The 15,657-nt window shown below is 38.2% G+C and overlaps 1 protein-coding gene and 1 long non-coding RNA gene across 2 annotated transcripts; both read left to right on the forward strand.

Moving 5' to 3' along the window:
* The first annotated feature begins 223 nt into the window (after positions 1 to 223).
* On the forward strand, positions 224 to 1,661 carry LOC140857038 (uncharacterized). The gene is made up of 2 exons (XR_012140510.1): positions 224 to 623; positions 937 to 1,661. It is a non-coding gene; the product is annotated as an uncharacterized lncRNA (long non-coding RNA).
* A 4,901-nt stretch (positions 1,662 to 6,562) lies between these two features.
* On the forward strand, positions 6,563 to 12,391 carry LOC105060829 (pectin acetylesterase 8). The gene is made up of 13 exons (XM_029260636.2): positions 6,563 to 6,693; positions 6,903 to 7,030; positions 7,206 to 7,288; positions 7,896 to 8,022; positions 9,229 to 9,308; positions 9,440 to 9,526; positions 9,602 to 9,726; positions 9,857 to 9,917; positions 10,206 to 10,259; positions 10,342 to 10,419; positions 10,880 to 10,985; positions 11,355 to 11,494; positions 11,887 to 12,391. Exons 1-13 carry the CDS (start codon positions 6,689 to 6,691, stop codon positions 11,992 to 11,994), a joined length of 1,182 nt encoding a protein of 393 aa, XP_029116469.1. The 5' UTR covers positions 6,563 to 6,688; the 3' UTR covers positions 11,995 to 12,391.
* The last annotated feature ends 3,266 nt before the right edge of the window (positions 12,392 to 15,657 follow it).

Below are 15,657 nucleotides of genomic sequence, written 5' to 3' on the forward strand. Positions count from 1 at the left end.
GGTAATTAAGCTATATATCGATTTGTGACTCTCCAAAGAGAGAGAAACTTGATTTGTGACGCTCCCGAGAGAAACTTACTTATCACCTGCAAAAGGACAAAACTAACCCTATTAATTGCGTGATGGCCCAACACATCATGTGGGCTCCACGGTCATTGGCCAAATGCTACACCATTTCTGTCCTCTCCCCACCTTCCTTCCGCAAATATAAAGAGCTCACCACCCCAACCCCACCCCCTCACCGTTGCAAATGGCTGCCCAATCAGTCGCTGCCGCCACATCCCAGCTATCGGCTACTGGCAAGGTGGCCGAGCCCACGGCGGCTTCCGTCGTCGATGCCGCCGCCTTCCTCTCGCCTCACCACCAGAGCTCCCGGAAACCTCATGGCCAGTCTCTAATTCGATGCATGATGGAGAGAATGAAGCAATTGTTGACCCGAGGTTCTTCACCTGCATTGTACCTTGCGAACAGGGCAAAGGAGCTTCCCAGGCGTTGTTTCGGCAACCAAGTCTCTAGTGCTGCTTCAGAGGTTGGGCATGACTTAATGGGCATCGAAGCATATTTCTCCATTCCGGTTGTCGTGCCGGTTACCTCCCGTGTGGTTTAGAAAATGGATATCAGAGGTGATTACACTGTAATCCTCTTACGTGAGCTCTTGGATGTAGATATATATATATATTTATACACCCGTACATCACTAATTAATTACCTTCTACTTGAAACTCTCCAAATTAATATTACTAGCACTTTGATCGAGCTCCAGTTTGCCGTTACACAATTATAAACATAATTGCTAACCATCTATAACAGAGATTACGCTCATCATTAAGTTTAATTATCTCTGTCGTGGTTTTCATGATATTCAACTCTATCAGAGGTTATGTCCATGTACTTTCTAGTGCGGAATCATGGATTAATTATGTGGATGAATTGCAGAATGAGATTTCCTGACTCTTCTCAGCCAGTGCACCCTCTTCTGGTGGATATTCTAAGTACTGTCTCTCTCCTCTGGATTCCTTCTTTATCTCTCATGTGCTTTGTGAAGCCAACCAATAGGCGGATGGCTTAGCCCGGCTGCTGGTCAAGTCTGTTTTCTCTTCTGCTGCGTCCCTTTCTGGTCCTGTTCGTACTCTTGTCATGGCTGACGTGAACGGAGTGCGATTCCCTCGCTTGTGAGATCTTCCGTTTTCTTTACTTTTTGGACCTTGAGCCCCCTGTGTAACCAGGAAAAAAAAAAAAACTTGCAGAATGAGATGGATTTCTGTGGGATGAAAAGGAACAAACGCTAAACAATCACATTGAAACTGTCCAAGATCGTACAACCAGGCAAATTACTATTTGCTGTTCCATCAGCTAGAATGACCATTTAGAGATGTTTCAGTCAACCAGTTGTAGCTCAGCTGCCTGGCATCCTTCTCCACTCGGGAAAGGTCTAGGTTTTGAATATGGTGGCTGTAGCATGTTTTTTTTTTTTTTGATGTCATTGAGTTAGGGAAAGCCTAACTCAGAAGGATGTATATTGATTAATATGTAGGTACATAGATAGTGTTTACATGGAGTTGCGAAATGCTAATCCCTGTCAGAGTCATCGACAGGATTGGTTTATAGAGTGACAGCTTGCAAAATATCGGATAACAGGGAGTAGTCTCTATGTTGTGATATTTCATAGAGAGTCCCAGACACCTGTCTCTTGTTTTCGTGCTTCAATTTACAGTTTTCTAGGTGGTTTCCAAAATTTGACTTGCTGCAACTCGGGATTGTCGCACTGCATGGATTTTGTTTCTCTGATTTCAGAATCGTAAAGTTCGAACCAAGATCTGAATTGTGAGGCAGCTTGAGTGGAATGGTTGATCTGAATAGTCCGCTAACGTCTATATCAGCTTCGCAGCATGAATACTGTCTACTTGCTCTAGAATTACAGCAGGCTACTTATGCGATTTCTAAAAAACTGTATAGAAATATTATCAGTTTGTGATGTCCAAGATAGAAAGAGATTTATAATTTATTTGGTGAGTGGATTTGGGAGGTAAGCGTGGAAGTCGAAACACCATTTGTTTCATTTTTCCCAAAGAATCCACAGACCGGAGAGGAGAAGAATATCAACTTCTTGTTGGTTGGACCTCATGGGTTCCTCTACTCGCCAGGCATTCCATAGAAGGAATTGGTTTTGGGAGAGTTCCTTGTGGCCCAGAGTATGTTGAAGGGATGACCAGACCAGTCTTGAGAAAGTATATTGTAGAAATAAGTGATCTGCAGTCTCTAAGGATGAGTTGCAAAGTGTACAACCATCTTTGCTCATCCATCCCCATTTTGTTAAGTTAGCTTTGGTTAGAATTTTATCCTGAAAACTGAAATATGCAAAGTATTTTACTTTCTCAGGCACTTTGATTTTCCAGACAATACTGCTAAAGAATGGCCTTATGCCTCCATCAAGTAGAAATCTATAGCATTGTTTGGTTGAAAATTCTGTAGCCGACCACCATTTCCATAGCAGGCTGTCATGATTGGTTGTTAACGTAACCTGTAAAAGTGCCTGCTTCAGTGAAAGATAATCAGAACCGTTGTTAAGTGGTATTGCAAAGGGCAGTTCCTCGCCTCTATTAATGATATCGAGGGCCTCCGCAACCGTGATCTTCTCATTTGCAGATAAGTGAAATAGCAGTGGGAACCTTGTTTCTAATGGATGTACCAACAATAGCCAAACAGAGATTTTTGCTCCATTACCGATTTGGAGTCTTATCAGTTTTTGGAAAAGCTCGACACCGATAGAACTTGTTTCCAGAATTAAGGGTGTAGGCCGCTGTTCAGCATCATATGGAACGATATCGGCTGGTGTTGGTAATGCAACACTGTTGCTAGGGTGCTCCATGACGATGGCATTCGTGCAAACAGTTTCCACCACCATTTACAAAACAGAGTCTGATTGAGAATTTTTATGTTAGTTACTCCCAGACCTCCAAATTCTTTAGGTCTGCACACTATGGACCAATTCATTAGGTAATCGCCGGGTTTAGAACCTTGCGAATTGTTCCAGAGTAATCTGCATCGTAGCTTGTCAATTCTCTTAATAATCTCTGCTAGCAAAATGAAGTTGGATGCCCAGAATGTCACTAGACGTGTAATGACAGCATTTAGAAGTGATGTTAATTTTATTCTCTATTTGCCGTTCGTCATTTTTGACATAGGAACCTCTGCAGAGGACATATTGTGGAGATCTACTGGACTTTTATGAGAGGCTGCATTTGGATCAGGAAAACGAAAAGATGGAAAAGAAATAGCTAGTCTATTTCTAAGAAAAGAAGTTATTTTTCTTAGCAGGTTTTTCGGCTGGTGTAGAGATGCTAAATACCAAGATCATATTACATTCCATTAAGATTTTGGTGTTTTCAACATCATTTCAATGCAAAAAATGCAGATCATACAGTTCCATGATGACCCTGGGCTCTTGTGGGTAATTGCATATTTGTCCAATGGTGATCAAGAAGACAAGGGAACCTACTCAAATCAGCTGCTAAGCAGAAGAGTGTGCATCGTTGGCATAAGCCCCAATTCACATCTAACCACAATTTTCTACACAATGATGAGCGAAACCTTAAAAGCACAATTTCCATTAATTATCTACATGCTGTTACACCATATCATGTTCCTAATGGATGCTTGCTTGCTTAGATAGCAAGGATTTAGGGCCACACAGTCTGGTGGCACTAGTAGGATGACAATAGTAAGCGTTTTGTGGATTGATGCAGACATAGCAAGTTGATGTAGATATGCTAATACAAATGAACAAATGTGGAGTTGTCATGACATTGTTAGTATTGGTCATGCAATAGTAGATACAGATTGTTCACATATCGGGAACCTTGGTGTGATTCTTACAACCACATGATCAATCAGACCACACTGAGACATGTACACTGACATATCATTAATAAGGTTGAAATTAGCATTCGATCAAGTTCACATTCAAGTATTATCTCGGACAATATATCTTAGGGGTTGGAGATGACGTATACGGCAATTATGCATTGACAAATTAGCAAACGGATAAGGTAATTTCGACATATCATCGATAGTTAGATATATATAATGAGCAGTATGTTCTTGCATAGTTTTTATCATGGTACTGTGAACATCACTAGCCATTCATGTATTGTGGAATGGTAAATTGTTACAGTACTTCTCCAATGAATTGAAACACATTTAAACTTCACCATCTTTTTTTGCCCTTTTCTTTAATATATATGTAAAAGGTGATCAAAGCAGAAACTTCAACTAGTTCACCGTCAAACCGATTGAATGGCTACGTTTTTACTGGTTAAAGTTCACGGAGAACTTCCACTATTTACATTGAACATCTAGGTATATATAATTCAATGCAAACAAGACCACCAATAAGATCAAATAAATCTCTCTATCTTTCCTCTCTAAAAGAAAGTCCTACAATTCTCAAGAGAGGCCATATGACCATTAAGGCAAGAATTGCATGGCTTATTGGATCTCCTCCAGAATGAAGTTACCCGCGATTTAACCTGCATATTTTTGTATTATTTTTATATGGTTGATTGGAGAATGAGCATGCAGACTCAGTGAGGTGTTTTCCTTCGTGTAATTAGAGAAGGGAAGGGACGAGAAGAGAATGTGTTTTGTTCCGCGCCGCGCCAGCTGCCGGTGTCACAGGCCAAAGTCTCCAGCTGTAAAGTGGCGTCTGATTCGCGCGCTTGTTTCACCCAACTTTTGTTTGACACTTCTGGGGGACCCAATCACCGACAAGAACGGATTGGGAGTCTGAGGAGGGATTAGATTGCAGCTGACTGACACAAGTGTGGGTGTGGGACGCGCACCCACATTCAATGGCTCACAGTCCAACACCGTGTTCAAGCTGGACCTCATTATTCCTTGAGCCCCTTTTGGTGCGTTGATTATTTTAAAGTTTGAACCATAGTTACAACGGAGAAAAAGTTCAAAAATAACAGGCTCCTACCGATCAAATCATCAGCTCCATGATTAAAAAAAATAAAAATAAAATAAAATCGTAGGTACTTTTTTTCTCGTTAAGCTATCTCTTTCATTATGAGATTGTTTTTTCCTTCTTTCAATGTTCGTTTTTTAACGTCCCCCAAGTATCTCTTTCCTAAAATTTTTAAAAACGTAAGAAATAATATATATATATATATAAATATAAAATTTATCATGTTGACAAAACTAGAAAACTGCAAATCTTGATGGATACCATATTATGAAAATATATACCAATTTATCAAAAGATGGACATTAATTTGTCTATAAATTAATTTATTCGATATATATCATCTATGTACGGACTAAAAATAAAAGAATGTTGTATATCATTTTTATAATTTTTTTTAAAAATTAGACTAACAATTTTCTAAGTAGGGCGGTTTCTAATTTTGGATTTTTTTCTTCACGATTCTACCTAAAAAAGAAGATGGGCTTCCTATTTTTTCCTTTTTCCTGCGCAAGCTGCCAAACTTGGGATGGTCCCAGACCCCGACGAAGAAAGGAATCGCATGCACCTTTGGCCTTTGTCCACGTGAAAGGCCCCAGAGGCAGAGAGAGAGAGAGATGGCTTGTGAGTCACATATGCTAGTATAAATATGTATCTAGTATGAGAGCTTAAGCGGTGGAGTTGGGGTGATCTCCAAATATTGAAGGTGGGCTCTGCGAATTTCATATAGTTTGAAGCCATCTCTTGTGTCTTTTGAGGTAGTTCTCTCTTCTTGGTATCGGAGAGGCTGTGCATTTATTTAATATATCTTTGCAGAAAACTGTATTCCTTTGAACTGTTCTTTATCGATCAAGTGAGGTCTTATCGATGTGATTTGCTCCCATGTTTCCTTTTTCCTCCTTCACAGAGAGTTGTTTTTTCTTTTTGTTATGCTTGTTCAGCTTAAAATGCAATTTTTTTTATTTTTTTAATTATTTTTTATTTTTTTTATTTTTTTGTGGTGGTTGCATAGACGCAAGTGAAGGTGATTGATTGTTGAATAAGAATGACGGGTTCTGTTTTTTAAATAGTCTGAAGGATGGACATCTGAGAAATAGTGGAGCGGCCATCGCTGTCTTATGGAATCTTAGAAATGGTGGGCATGGGCTTTTGAAAAGAACAAATAATAATTTTTAGTTATCGATTTAGTAATCTGGATTGATGGTCTACGAAATGTCGCTGTATCTCTTTTAAAACCTTTCTATCTGTACATATTGGATCCCATTGGAATTTTTTGTGGATCAGCGGTTGCAGTACTTCTGCTCCATGCTAATTCCTGCATATATAGGAAAGTTTATATCTTTTTCTGCTTGAAATTCTGCCAGTCAAACTGCTGATATTAATGTTACACTAAAGAAAAAATTGGGTTTTCTCGGCCTTGATGGGATGATAAGAGATCAATTGATCTAATCAGGAAGAAGGGAAACAATTAAGTTAACAGGACTTCTTCCCCTTCCTTTTCTTTTTCCCCTCTCTATATGGTAAAAATTTTGTTACCATATGTTTTCCCTCTCCATGTGTTAAGAAAATGGTGGTTCGTCGTTATTGATTTAATAGAATTATATTCATCTTTTAGTAAGGAAAAAGAAAAAAGAAAAAGGATTTCTGCTGTTTAGTGCTTATTGCTAGCCGGTTGCAGAGTATATGCTCAGAACCTAATCATCCACCTAGATTGAACTAGCGATGAAGTAATTTGCTATATGAATGTTTTAATGTTGCAACCATTAAATTTGAACAGATTGTTGACATACTCTTCAATTGTTTCTTAAAAAAAAATAAATGCTGGAAATTCCAGGGAGCCTAGTGGCCTTAGCTATTATTGTTAACAGATGTGTTTCTTATGGTCATGAAGCAATAGGGCTTGCTTTGTTTTAATGTGTTGAAATTGATACTGCAGAATGATTGGTGCCAAACCAGGAGGATGGATTTATCTTTTCATCTTACTAAAGCTACTGATCTTGGTGAAAGTGGAAGGTTTCGATGTCCCTCTCACTCTTGTGCAAAGTGCTGTGGCCAAAGGAGCAGGTCAGATAATTTTATCTCTACCACATGCAATGTTCCTCTCAATTTATCAGGCCGATATGATTCCTTTTTACTAGGATATAAATTAGGATTTTATGGTGTTTCAGAAACCATACCCATTGTCCCTTCTTGAATCTAACTGTTTCTTTGGCTCTATGGCTTCCGAATCATTATGCAGTCTGTTTAGATGGAAGTCCCCCAGCATATCATTTCACGCCAGGTTTTGGCTCAGGGGTGAACAACTGGTTGGTTCACATGGAGGTAAGTCGGATGTTGTTGTTGTTGGAATATGAGAACCTGCATGCTTTCTCATTTTGTGTTTTTTGAGCACACAGTAGGCATATCCATGCGGTTTCGTTTCATAAGACAAGGAAACAGTATGCTTTCTTCTGTTAATCAGTGGGTATGGAGTCTCGGATTCAACCTTCAGTGATACTCATATCCAGTAATTGAAAGTGTTCTGGCAGGTTTCTTGTATTTTTAGTGCACCAGTACATTTGTTTGAGAAGTTCAAGATATAGACAGGTCCAATATTGGAATATATCACATTTTCATGTCACAATTGCCAGTGCAGAAATTATTATCACACATGAGCTGAAGATCCACAAGGATTGCAACAACATCTTAGTTCTGGATATTCTTCATATATTTCCATGTCTAGGACATACATAGTTTTATGACATAAAAATATACCATGATACTTGTTCCAAAGGAATGAAGACTAAATCATCCTTGTGATAAGTTGCGAACTTGCAAGAATGCCTTCTTTATCAGAAGGGCAGATGTCTAAGTTCATGGGATGTCCCAGGTTCCCTGGCTTTCACTTTTTATCAGTTGGATTCATCTTTTTTTCACTAATCTTTCTCAGGGAGGAGGATGGTGCAGGAATGTTGAAGAATGTAAAGAACGCACAAAGAACTTCAGAGGCTCCTCTAAGTATATGAAGCAGCTCTCCTTCTCTGGAATTTTAGGCAACAAGCAAAAATTAAATCCTGGTATAGCATTCAACAATTATCTCTTTTTCTAGATTATTTATCAATGACCAATAATATAAGAAGTTAATTTGAATTTTATATGGTAACTGGTATAATTTGAGTGTTGGAGGGATTTGCTACAAAAATTTTCTATTAACAAATGAAAATGAGACAGAGAAAAAAGGATAGCTTTTAATAAATTCGCTATACCTTGTTTGCCAAGTTATTGTGGATTAAATCAGTCGTTTTCCTCCAATTTTCTAGATGTTTCAACCAAATGACCTTTTGCAACCCGATTTAAACCAGGGGCAACAGGAACATCTAAAAGATTGTTAAAAAAAAAAATCAACTTGTTGCAACCTTACATGAACATACCTGATAAAGCTATCCTGCTATAGTAGCAGGATTACTTCAGGTTGTCTCAGGTCGAGGGTGGCTTATTCTGGATTAAGTATTATCCAGGTTTCGTTATCCTGCAACCAAAGAAAGTCAGGTGAACTGAGTTTTAAGGTCTAGAGAATCCTGGATGACAAACAATAGAGCTTAAAAGCTTTGCTGAATTTCTGGATGAAGCAACTGGCAAGATAGATGATGTTTCATGCAGATCATGTGAGTTAATGAGACAAACATTGATCATACCTTAAAATCTCTCTTATGGCTTGCGGCTTTTCAACCATCCATTGAAAAGATATACTCTTTTGACCTCATATGCCAAAAATCCGTGAGACAACAAAGCTAAGGAATGCTTCTCTCAGGTTGGTCTTGTATATCTTTATACAAACAAGGGCCTTGTCATTGCTTAATGAAGTCCCCTTTGTGGGTCTCCGTGGTTTAGTACCATGAGTATTTATTTTCTCGCACACAAACAGGGGAGTGGCTTGTTCTGCAAGTAGTACTATTATTTCTGATTAGTGCTAGTATTATATGTAAGTTCAGCCACTTTGTTAATTAAATATAGTTATTTGCTTTGTGGTCTCCAAATGCAACTTGTTGCTAGTGAGTAACTTGTGATTCATTTTAAATATTAATCTTCATTCTCCAAAGGCCAGTCAGTTTCTGCAGTCACTTGCCATTTGTAATTTGTATTGTCTGATAAATCACAACTAAGTGATCACATATTTACCTATATTCTATGTAATTGGACATTAAGATTAAGTTTTGCATTTATTTTAAGTTATTTACCATCTCTGAATTTAAATTAATATGTCTTTCTGGGGCTACACGTAGACTTTTATAACTGGAATAAGGTCAAGATTCGATACTGCGATGGTTCATCCTTCACTGGTGATGTAGAGGCTGTAGATCCTGTAAGTCTGTTCTGCATTGCACTTGCACAAAATGAGCTGTACTTGCGATTTGATTACTATTTTTCCTCTTTTATTTACAAATCATAATCCATTATGACAACTCAATGGTTTTTATGTCATCATCTACTTAGGCAACAAATCTTCACTTTAGAGGAGCTAGGGTTTGGCGTGCTATCATGGATGATCTACTGGCAAAGGGGATGAGCAAGGCACAAAATGTATGTTCCTGTAAAGTAGCCAAAATGCTTTATTTATACAATGTGGTGCCCTAATAATGTGAAGAATGGTTGCAGGCGCTTCTTTCTGGTTGTTCAGCTGGTGGTTTGGCATCCATACTACACTGTGACAGCTTTCGTGATCTTCTACCAGCTGGTGCAAGAGTTAAATGCTTCTCAGATGCTGGTTATTTTATCAATGCGTAAGCTTATACTCCACTTCCATGTTCCAACTTGTGCATCATACCAGACAAGTACTCCCAGTTATCGAACTTTCTAATAAGGAGGAAAAAAAAAAACCTAGCATGACATTTTTTGGCAATATTATGACAGGAAGGATGTTTCTGGAAAGGAGTCCATCAGAGACTTCTATAATCAAGTGGTGGCCACACATGTATGTTATTTAGTTACTTTAACCTGCTGTATATAAATCCATCTCTTGTATTTATGCTTCTGTTTTCCAATGATACTAATAAACAGGCCGGGGTCAGTGACAAGCCGCTGGCCATGAGGTGGTTTTAGAAGGAAATATAAAGAGTCTAACCCCAGAAAAATTTAGGCCATTACAATTACTGTGTGATAATAATTTCAATTCTGACATTCTCAAAATTATGTAATTGCATCTAGTCTGAATAGTAATAATGAATGATGCATGCTAAGCTGGAGCTTGCATTTATTCTAGGGATCAGCAAAAAATTTGCCATCTTCATGCACTTCAAGGTTTCCACCAAGCATGGTAAGTAACGTTCATTTTTTCAATTGTCGTGCTATGAACCTTATACTACCACTGTTTCAACATGGTTCAAATGTATATGCAGTGCTTTTTCCCACAGTATGTGGTGCAGAGTATGCGCACACCACTTTTTATATTAAATGCAGCGTATGATGCTTGGCAGGTAACAATTTCCTCAAATTTATTCTGTTGTTTTACAACTTGTTCTTAGTGGAAAAGAGTTTCTCTGATGAATTATTCTTCATATCATAACAGTAATATCTTTCTTCAGCTAACCAAACTATGATGCTCTATGAAAAAGAATGAAGTATATATAAGAATTTGATCAGTGAATATGGTTGATCTTGAACTACCGCCCTCTCCAAATGATGGTTATATCCTATACATCAAAACCCTGTTGATTCTTATACCGTAGTTTTCCTTTAGTGCAACCAAGATATGGTTAAAGATCTTTCGTTTAATAGATCATATGTGCTCTAGCAATCTTCCAATGTAATGACCCAAGGACTTTGATGGTAGAAAATAGACTTGAACGTTTCCTTTTGATGATAGAACATAGACTCGAACCTTTTCTCTTGTTTCAAAACCCATCTGAGTCGTGGATAAATTGTCTCGTATTGCAGATCAAGAACATTTTGGCACCAAGTCCTTCTGATCCCCGTAAATTTTGGGGTGAATGCAAGCTTGATATAAAGAAGTGTTCTTCGAGTCAACTTCAGGTCATGCAAGGTCAGCAGTTTAAATTGTTTCTTATCACAAAAGGTTCCCTTTTGTATTGCAAATTCATCAGTCAGGGTTGGATTTTCAGAGTTTCCAAGACCGAAATTCTGTAAACAGAAAATTTTTACACACATATTTGTTATTTGTTAAACGAGAGATTGAATCACTATCAATAGATGGTATGCCCAATTTCTAGTTCTTCCTTCTAGTTATCAAACCTGGGAGTAGTGACATAAATATCATTATGCGGCAATGCAGAGTCATGAACTATTACATGTTCATTATAATTGGAGATTTTGGTTTCTCTAGGGCAGTTGAACTGTTGATTTGTTGTGTTCAAAGAATACAGGATTAACATACTTTTTGATGTTATAACAGGTTTCAGATCAGAGTTTCTGCGTGCACTGCCTGCGAACTCACCATCTATAGGCATGTTTATAGACTCGTGCTATTCCCACTGCCAATCAGGGGCTCAGGAGACATGGTTAAGTAGTGATTCTCCTGCTATAAATAAGATGGTAAACTCTACCACCTTCCACTTATTTTCAAATATTCAGAGGTGGTAGTTGACATGTGTGGATCACTAATTTCTTATTTTTTTAAGGGAAAAGAATATATCAGTGTTCCTTCTGTCGTAACTTCAGTGCTTTGTCTGATCACTGATGTATGATGATTAGAATTATATATAGTTTTAGCACCGTTGCAGCTTATTTACCAATATATATATATATATATATATATATATCCTTTTCTTTTTGGACTTTTCACACTCATTATGATCTATTACATAGTTGCATGTTGGATCTAAATAAAGATTACTTAATATTATGCTTATGCAATGCAATTTATGATCATTCCAAGTGTGCAACTTTTATAGGCTGTCTTATCTTTTTGATTTTCCTTTTTGCAGCCAATTGCAAAAGCAGTTGGAGACTGGTATTTTGGCCGGACTGCCATGAAGAAGATTGACTGCCCCTATCCATGCAACCCAACATGCCACAACCGGGAAATTGATTAAATACAAAGTTAGCTACCTTGGCTTGTGCATGGATGTCCTATATTGTCACTATGTTGTTTATCCTCCATGCAAACCATTCCTAAAACCAAGTGTTACATTTTTGTGCTATTTATAAGCATGTCTTTGACCATTTGTTAGCTGAAGCCAGTTTGATTAATTTGACGATCAGTCTACTTTACTTATATATGGAGACTAATAAGGTGAGCCTTGGCACAATAGAAAGGTTGCTCCTCTTTGATTGGGTGTCATAGGTTTGAAACATGGAAGTAGCTTTTCTATATTTGGAGCAAGATTGTGTATATCTGATCTTTTTTGTTGTTAAACCTCCAAAAAGGCAGGAGCCTCTATCTTGAGGCATCTTTTTAATGCAGTTTTATAGCTTATTGGGTTTGATGTACATGCTTAAATTTTTGGGGATAATTGGTTACTCGACATGGTTTGATCTTTTTTAGATGTTCCAAGAAGTTTGGATGGACTTCACCCAGTTTGTCTATTCAAAGATAATTAAGCAGTTATTTTTGAATAAATTGAGTCAGGTGTCTCTCTAAAAATATTTAATGAAAGAGATTTCTCAATCCAAGTCTGTTGGATGATTAAGCTCTTTGTGGTGTTTGTTTGGAGAGGAACCTGTTACTATAAGTTGCTGAACCGAGATGAACAAATTGGGTCAATCTCTTATTGATCTAGAGTACGGCATCTATTTAAGGATGGGATCCTTTGGGAACTTGAAAATGAAGCCCACACTTACTAGAGATTAACTGATAGAAGATTTTTAAATGTTTAAGTCAGTCAGAGCTTGAAAATAATAGAGGAGAGAGAATAAGAGAGAGTAGGCTTATTCTCTTGGAGAAGAACTTATCCGAGAGTCTTCTATGCCTTTTTTGTATAAGAGGAGTAGCCATGCAATATTTTTAAATACGGTAACAGAAGCGGAAAATCAATGCCTACGATCGCGAGGATCGCATATCATGTTACAAATGTTAATGACCTGATATTAACTCATGCACCTATAATTAAAGAAAATTGCTCGAGATTCTGGGAGATTTCTTTGGGGCGATCTTTCCTTTTATAACAATTTGATGGTGTAGAGCTTCATCTCTTGTCGTCAGTATGATCCCAACCCTGAGGTCGTTATGCTTCTAAACTAAGGGTCAAGTAGTAACTGTTGACATAGAATCATTCTAGTTTGGTTCCACGGTTTTCTTTTCCTGATATCCGAGGAAGTTGTTTGTCTTTCTTTCAAGTCATTGGTAAGATACCTAAAGAGAGTGTTCGATCATAATCTGATAAAAAAAGATTGAGATTAAGTAGATTTTTCTCTATAATACTTATCCCCCACTTTCGAGTCCGAAGTGGCTACATCACTTCAGACGAAGGAAGTAGTAGATTTCAAGACCCGACCTTAGCTTCTAATTCGATTTTCAAATCGAAGCATTTAATCTGCATTATTCAGCGAAGAAAATTTCAAAGCTTCATTAATGCACCGCTTCGCAAATCTTGCTGCAATTATAAGGTGTGGACGGCTTGAAGCATTACAGTATAATGATTTGAAAAAGAGATCCGATGGTTGCTTTTGGGCCTGTCATGGCTTGTCATATATCGATCATCGATCAGCCCCACACTATCCCTCGTAGATCGGCATACATGGCTCAATATATGGGAGGTGCGATGAAGAGCCATGCTATTCAGCATTTCTGATGCATGCCATATGGCAAGATCTTAATGGCATGATGCTTTGATCTAGACTGTTGGTGAGTAATATAAATAAGCCCTTTTTATCTTTCTTTCTCTCTATTTGCTCTGTCAAGTCTTTTGCTATCCTATTTCGCCATTGTGACCGCCAAAAGAAAGCTCACTATCCCCAGTGCCATCATCTTCTTTGGCTCTGACAACACTTTTAGTTCTCCAAAACTCCCTTTTACAGTTGGTTTTCTCTCTTTTCTTTTATTTTTTTCTTTATTTTTGTTGTCCTCTCTATTTGGTTTCCTATTGTAGCGCTTTTGTTCTTTTGTAGACTCCTCTTCTTTTCCTCTCCATGGCTTCTGACGATGGTGAGGTCAGAGATGAAAGTCTTCGAGGCGGCTTAGGTTCTCGATAGCCTCCTCGGAATACCACCAAGGCTGGCTCCTCTCTAGGTGTCGGTCTTCTAAACCCTAGGCTCTGGCAGTCCCGTGTTATGGTTCAAGAACTTCTAGAGTCCAAGAAATGAAGAGTCCAACATTACTAAATCTAATTTGAGAAGGTTCCGAACTTGGTATTCTATCCCTTCATCTTTTCAATTAGAGATTTTAGGTCGAGAAGATCGAGTCACTAATGCTCTCAAGGGACAAGTCACCTAATATGAAGAGCCTCTTTGGACTGGTCTCCACCTTTTTTTTCACCCTTTTATCAGCAATATTTGAGATTTTTATAGGGACCTTCCTATCTAGATCACCTCGAACTCTACTTGGATGATCATCATTTTTATTATTCTTTGTGATTTTCTCGAAATCCTTTTGAGGTATGTACTCTTCAGGGCGATGTTCACCTTAAAGAGACAAGCCCATAAGAAAGGGTGGTAGTATTTTTTTCTCCCGAGGAGGATGTAAGTTTATTATGGGACTTTCCTCCTCAATCTATGACTGGAAGAGCTATTTTTTTTTGTTTCCTTGAATTTGATTTGGGGTTTCGATTGGATTTGTGATGATCCATGGCTCTCTCCTAATAAGAACAAGTCGATCCTTCCCGAGGACAATGAAAATCATCGCACTCTAGTCAATATCAAGGTGCGGAGCTGAAGAAACTGGTAAGTGCGCAGGTGCTGTATGACATCAGTATTAGTTCGGCGTTGCCTTGGAGTATAGTCTATTTCCCATAACTTAGAAAATTTTGCTATGTTTTATCATCGGCTTTTATACTACTCATATTTTCTCGATTCTGCAGTGATGAGGTCGACTTTGGAATCAATCAAGTTGGCTCTAAAGAAGATGTCAGACTCTCCCGAAAGGGCTCTCATCTAGGAAGCAAAAGAAATCCAAGCTGACAATTTCTTCCCGATCCCTACACCGTCATTGGGGAATTGGAGCACGGATCTTTTGGAGATCGATGATGAGTCCGAAGTCATCACTACCATGCCACTGAGGTTGGCTTCTCTAACCACTCTGGAGTCGGCTCAAGCTCCAACCCTATCGCCTCCTAAATGGATCTCTTCTCCAATCTGTTGCTGCAAATCTTCAGACGAAGATGTGGACGGGGTTGATCTCCTACTGGGATTGATCTCCTATCGATCTAGAGTTCGGCATCTATCGAAGGACAGGATCTCTTTGAAAAACTTAAAAATAAAATCCACACTCATCAGAGATTCTCCAGTAGGGGATCCTCCGATGCTTAAGTCAGCCGGAGCTTGAGAACAGTAAAAGAGAGAATAAGAAAAAGTGGACTTATTCTCTTGAAAAAAAACTTATCTAAGAGTCCCCTTTGCCCCCTTTATATAAAGAGGATAGCCATGCCTTATCTCTAAATATGGTAATGGAAGTGGAGAATCAGTGCCCATAATCTTGAGAATTGCATGTCGTAGATTATAGATGTTAATAACGTGATATTAGCTCATATATCTGCAATTAAAAGAAATCATCCGAGATTTTAGGAGATTTCTTTAGGGCAATGTTTCCTTTTATAATGATC

Source organism: Elaeis guineensis, chromosome 4, assembly GCF_000442705.2.
Source record: "Elaeis guineensis isolate ETL-2024a chromosome 4, EG11, whole genome shotgun sequence".
NCBI classification, from domain to species: Eukaryota; Viridiplantae; Streptophyta; class Magnoliopsida; order Arecales; family Arecaceae; genus Elaeis; species Elaeis guineensis.